Source organism: Egretta garzetta, unplaced genomic scaffold (genome assembly GCF_000687185.1).
Source record: "Egretta garzetta isolate BGI_Z169 unplaced genomic scaffold, ASM68718v1 scaffold27, whole genome shotgun sequence".
Classification (NCBI taxonomy): Eukaryota; Metazoa; Chordata; class Aves; order Pelecaniformes; family Ardeidae; genus Egretta; species Egretta garzetta.
This window is the reverse complement of record NW_009260400.1, coordinates 2,618,621-2,624,291: the sequence shown is the minus strand read 5'-3', so window position 1 is coordinate 2,624,291 and position 5,671 is coordinate 2,618,621. Positions and strand designations below refer to the sequence as shown.

General features: G+C 57.7%; 1 protein-coding gene across 1 annotated transcript in view; it reads left to right on the top strand.

Moving 5' to 3' along the window:
* Window positions 1-8: 8 nt before the first annotated feature.
* Window positions 9-5,671, top strand: part of ELMO3 (engulfment and cell motility 3) — a gene marked incomplete at its 5' end in the record, with an annotated part of 12,130 nt that continues 6,467 nt past the window's right edge. The window contains 10 exons of the mRNA XM_035898811.1: window positions 9-89; window positions 166-216; window positions 681-850; window positions 1,715-1,814; window positions 1,919-2,070; window positions 3,446-3,524; window positions 4,148-4,198; window positions 4,527-4,649; window positions 4,828-4,959; window positions 5,235-5,339. Of these exons, the coding sequence (XP_035754704.1) occupies window positions 9-89; window positions 166-216; window positions 681-850; window positions 1,715-1,814; window positions 1,919-2,070; window positions 3,446-3,524; window positions 4,148-4,198; window positions 4,527-4,649; window positions 4,828-4,959; window positions 5,235-5,339 (1,044 nt within the window). The remainder of the gene's footprint in view (window positions 90-165; window positions 217-680; window positions 851-1,714; window positions 1,815-1,918; window positions 2,071-3,445; window positions 3,525-4,147; window positions 4,199-4,526; window positions 4,650-4,827; window positions 4,960-5,234; window positions 5,340-5,671) is intronic.

Sequence of the window (5,671 nt, the reverse complement as noted above, 5' to 3'; positions counted from 1 at the left end):
CTGCCCGTTGCCGCAGGTGGAGCCTGCCCAACGCCGAGCACTATGCCCTGCAGTACGCGGACGGGCGGCAGACATACATCACCGAGTTGGTGAGATGCCCCCCAACCCCTCCCCAGCCCCGCTGACACGGTGCTCGCCATCTCACCAGTTCCTTTCTCCTTACAGAACCGTGGGGAGATTAAGAATGGGAGCATTTTACGGCTGACCACCTCCCCGGTACATCCTTCTGTCCCCCTGGCTCCTTCTCCGCTGCGTGCTCTGGTGGGATCTCCCCCTGCGATGGGGCAATGTGGTGCTCCAAGCCCTCTGCCGCTGCCTCGCTTGGCGACTTCTGGCTCATGATGGCTCCACTCGGTGCCTCACACCCATTAGACCTGTCTCGACCTTCATTCTCCCTCGGCAGAGCTCAGGGGAGTTTGAAGAGAAACTAAATCATCTTGAGATGCTCTGGACGCATGGGCCAACTCATCAAGCGTTCTTAGCATCATGCCAGCTTGACCTCCTTCCTCAGCTCCTCCTGGTCTCTGCTCCAGAGGCTCTGTCTCTTGGTCCAGCTCCTCACCGGGGTGCTCTACCCCAAGCCTCCTTCCAAAACCTGTGCTTAAGCTCTTCCAGCCTTATCCAAGCTTCTCGCTCTCTTTCAATGAGCCCCCTTGGCTTGATTCTTTCCTTCCTGGTAGGACCAAGAAGCAGAGAGGTTGTACAGCGGGATCCAGAGCAACAACTCGGATGTGAAGACTGACTCGCTGAAGAAGCTTGCGAGCCTCTCCCAAGACGTTACCTTTGCTCAGGAGTTCATCAACAGGAATGGCTTGAAACAAATCTTCTATATTGTGGAGGAAGGGAATGAGTGAGTACCAGGAGAGGACTTCCCTTGCAGTTCTTGACTTTTCTTCTCCCTTGCTAATGCTGCATGAGCTCCAAGCTGGGTGTTGGAGTGGACTCGGTTCGTGTTCCTGGCTTGTTGATCCCTGTGCTGCGGCACGCAGGGCAGTGCCGGCAGCAGGGCCCTTGGCTCTGCAGGCTCCTTACCTGCAGGTACGTGGCTGCGTCCCCCCACACTGGCAGCAGGGGGAAGGTCCCCAGGGGTCTGTGGCCCTGACTCCTTGTGAATGTGCCTAGACTTTAACCTCCCATCCCTTTGCTAGCTGGGTTCCTCTGCAGCCCCATGGGTTTTGCTGTCAGGAAACCTCTTGTGATGACTGCAGCTTCCGCTCATTCCTGCCACCCCGAATAATCCCTCTGCCGTGAGGTTTTTGGCTGCGAGAGGTCTGCAGGCAGCTGGAGAAACCCCTGGTTGCCAAACTAGCGCCTGCCTGGCTCGTTCAGGCTGTGATGGTGCATCTTCTCTGAGCTCTTATCACACAGAGGATGTGGAGCCCAAAGCCAGGCAGCACAGCTTGTGTTTCGTGGAAGCAGGGGGAGGGATTTGGGGTGGCTTGGCTTTCCCAAGGGCTTGTCTGCAGTGATCTTTGTACCGTGGTGGTAACGTGGCTTTCCAGAAACTGTTGAACTTCCCCTGCCTCGACTTCCTGGGGTGACTAAGTGAGAGCCCGACTTCTTACAGTCTCTCTTTCCTTTCTTCTCCTGCTCGCTGCTCTCTGCTTCTCTAGTTATTTCTGACGTACACACCAACGTGCAACTGTGCCCCTGCATTATGGTGGTGACGCTGGGGTATCTGGACCCACTTCACTGCGTTTGTCTGTTCCTCCAGTACAGGGGAGATGCTTGCTCACACCCTGAAGGCCTTCATGGAGCTGATGGAGCATGATTTTGTTTCCTGGGACGCTCTTAGTGCAGCCTTCATCAAGAAGGTAAGCGCCTTCTGCAGGTTCCACAGCCCATGCCCTTGGGATTCCTTGTTGCCCCTGTCACCCAGGCTCAGCCTGCTGTTGACGGATGGCTTTGTGTCTTGTAGATAGTGAGCTACGTCAATATGAACGCAGTGAATGCATCTGTTCAGCAGCTCTCTTTGTCCATCTTGGAGAACATGGTACCCACCAGTCGCCTCCTCTTTGAGCTAGTCAAAAAAGAAGTGACCCTGGATCGTCTTCTCACCCACCTGCAGGTGTAAGTGGAGAGGCCAGAGCACCATTCACCCCCATCCTGAAGCTGGTGGGGATGAGGCCATGGAGGGATTTATCCCTGGTGCAACATTGTAGTATCCCTTCCTAAACAACTCGTGGGTAGGCAGCCTGTCTTGTCCCCGCTGCTGGGGGAGGGATGGACCATCCTGAAAACCATCCCATTTCTAGGTCAGATTCCTTCATTTGTGTCCTGTTCCCTTCAGATATATTAGTTCTTGAGCTGACCTGCCATTTTTGTGGCTTTGGCTCTTCCTTCCCATTCCCCCGTGTATTTAGTAGCATATTCCCTGCAACTTGGGGTGGAGGTGCTGTGCTGAACAAGTTTGTTAAACCCCTCAGCTAAGGCAGGTACTTCATTCCCACATCTGCCTCATACCTCTGCATCTTGTATCCAATACCTCTTGTATCAGGACCGGTGTGGCCAGCAGGAGCAGGGCAGTGACCATGCCCCTGTGCTGGGCACTGGTGAGGCCGCCCCTGGAATGCTGGGTTCAGGGTTGGGCCCCTGACTCCCAGAAAGACCTGGAGGGGCTGGAGCGTGTCCAGAGAAGGGCAAGGAAGGTGGGGAGGGGTGTGGAGCCCCAGGCTGCTGGGGAGTGTCTGGGGAGCTGGGGGGGTTGAGCCTGGAGAAGAGGAGGCTCAGGGGAGGGGGAGACTTTATCGCTCTCTACAACTACGTGAAAGGAGGTCCTAGCAAGGTGGGCGTTGGTCTCTTCTCTCAGGTAACAGGTGATAGGACAAGAGGAAATGGCCTCAAGTTGTACCAGGGGAGGTTTAGGTTGGACATCGGGAAAAATTTCTTCCCCGAAAGGGCTGTCAAGCACTGGAAGGGGCTGCCCAGGGAAGGGGTCGAATCCCCATCCCTGGGGGGATTTAAAAGCCGGGCAGAGGAGGTGCTTAGGGCCAGGGTTTAGTGGTGGGATGGCAGGGTTAGGGGAACGGTTGGGCTTGGGGAGCTTAAAGGGCTTTTCCAACTTGAATGATTCTATGGTTCTGTCTCTTCAGTTTGGAGGTTTTTCTTTCTAGAAAATGAAGAAGCTCATGCCCAGGGCTCCTGCCAGACATGAGTCTGCTGCTCACCCTGGCTTTTCCTGCAGCTCCAAAATGCTGCACCCGCGGGTGTGTGCAGAGTAGTACCTGACCCATGCATGGGTGCTTGGCAGTTTCAGCTGCGAGGACCCTCCCAGCCCCATCCTGCTGCCAGCAGTGCTCACTCATGGCTCCGGCCTCTCTGGGTCCCCCAGCTCTGCACAGTGGGGTCCACCAGTGAAGGAGGGCGAGGATTCTCCCTTGGGGAGGGCAAGACCATCCTGGGAGCTGGTGACTCTCTCCCCATCCTCATCATCCTCCTTCTGCAGGACAAATGCCCAGCTGCAGCTGAAGGCGATGGCCCTGCTCATTGCGCTGCTGCTGGCTGCCACCGACGCTGAGCGGCAGGTAAGGGGCTGCTCTGTGTCCGCGGGCGGGAGGCAGGACCAGATGACAGCAGGGTGGTGGCCACTGCAGATCCAAGCGCCCCAGTGCCCCTGTCACAAAGGTTCTCTGCCAACAGGCCTCTGCCATCTCGCACCCCTTGAAGTAGTTTTGGGGGGGATGTAAGATCTTAAGTGTTGGGAGAAGTACCAGGGCTGGTGGTGGCACAGCGGCCACGATGGCTCAGACCCAGCACCTGGCACATCTGGGCCATCACAGCTGGGCTCTGCCTGTGACAGGTTCTTGGGCAGCTGGGTCCGCTGCTGTAGTGCTTGTGTCCTCTGGGATGGTGGGGCTGCGAGAGGTGCCCGGAGATGTTCCGAGTCGGTGTCCTTGCTCTGCCTCTTCTTGACTGACGCAACCTGTCCTGGCAGCCTGGTGGATCTGTTTGAGCCCTGTTGGGGTGGGCTGGTCCTGGCTGCTCACCAGCGTCACTCCTGAGGCTGCCAGTTCCTTTCTGTCCCCACCCTGCCCGTGGCCCAAGGCCGGCAGGGAAGCGGGTCTGCAGAAGGAACACCGGCTTTTTTTTTTGGGGAAACAGTGGTGTGCTGAGCTGGGGAATGTCTCACAGCCTCTTCCCTTCCTAGGACATGATGGACTACCTGAGGGAGAAGAACATCCGGCAGTTTATCCACAAGGTGAGGAGCTGGGGTCATGCAAGGGTCTGCTCTGTGCTTCATCCTCTATCCTTCCTCCCCAGCCTCTGTCCCCTCAGCCCCTGCCATTGGTGACCATGCCTGGCTGGGTTGCCTGCATGCATGCACCCCTTCCTTGATGCCTCCTGTGGGTGCTGCTGTGCTGGCACCCACGTGCCCAGGGTTGCACCCCTGGCAGCACACCCAGCTGCCCGCTTCCTAATGCCCCTTCAAGCATCAGGACCCACTGGGCTTTGGCTGGTTTGCCCTGGACTTGGAGGAACCAGGAGCAGCAGCCTGGGGGAACCTTCTCACTTGCGGTCTCCTGTAGAACATCATCCACAGCTCCGAGCCGCTGGGGGATGAGATGGCCCATTACCTGTATGTGCTGCAGTCCGTCAGCCTCAACCTCTGTGAGCGCCGTATGAGGACCTCCATGGATCCCTACTCACAGGTCTGGGAGCGCTCTCCTTGCGAGTCTGGCTCTGTTCTCTCCCACCTGTGGAAGTAGAGGCGGGTGAAGGTTTGCCCTTGGGTGAACCCAGAACATTTGATTTCATTGTTGGTTTGTCCTGGGAGAACCTGCTTGCCTGGGGCTCACCGGCATCCCCTTCTCCCCACTCCCCCTCCAGGAACAGCGGGAGCTCCTCCAGTCCCTGCGCCAAACTGCCTTTGAGTCGGAGAACGAGGCGCCAGCCAGCAACTTCAGCACCGAGCGCCGGCGATCCCTGTGTGCCAAGGAGTTCCGCAAGCTGGGCTTCATGGTGTGTCCCCCCTGCATCCCCTTCCTAGCCCCACACTGGCTCTGCCACCTGGCCTCGGCAGCACCTTCCAATGGCTCCCCTGAGCCTGGTGTCCCCAAGTCCCTGTGGATCCCACCGGGCAGTACCTCCCTCCTTGTCCCTTGGCACCGCTACACAGCGAATGCTGCGGAGCTGCTGGGAGTCAAAATGTAAACCCCGTGGCTGTGTCAGGAGGACTCTGCTGCTCAGAGAAGAAAGCAGCAGCTGCCAAACTGCATCCTTTGTGTTCCTCCCAGAACAACAGCAACCCAGCGGAGGATCTCCGCCGCACCCCGCCAGGACTCCTTGCCCTCGACAACATGGTGTATTTCTCCAGGCACACCCCCAACGCCTACAGCAGGGTGCGTGCTCTCCCCGGGAGAACTCCCTGGTGGAGAGGTGCTGGTGGATCTCCACCTTCTTTTCCTGTCTCTGTGACCATCCTTGGCCGAACCCTGGCGAGGATGTCCCTTTTGGGCAAGTGTCCTACTGTTGTCCTGTTTCAGATGGAGCCGAGTCCTCCCTGTGGGTATGAGCAGCCATTTGAGGGCGGTGGCACTGAAGGGTCCCTGTCACTTTTAGCGTTTTGCCCACAGCTTGGCTTCCAGCCCTTGTTCACGTCTGAGCGAACTGGGGCCATTTGGGCAAAACCAGTCAGTGGCTGGAGAGCAGGGGGCCATGCTCCCACCTGCTG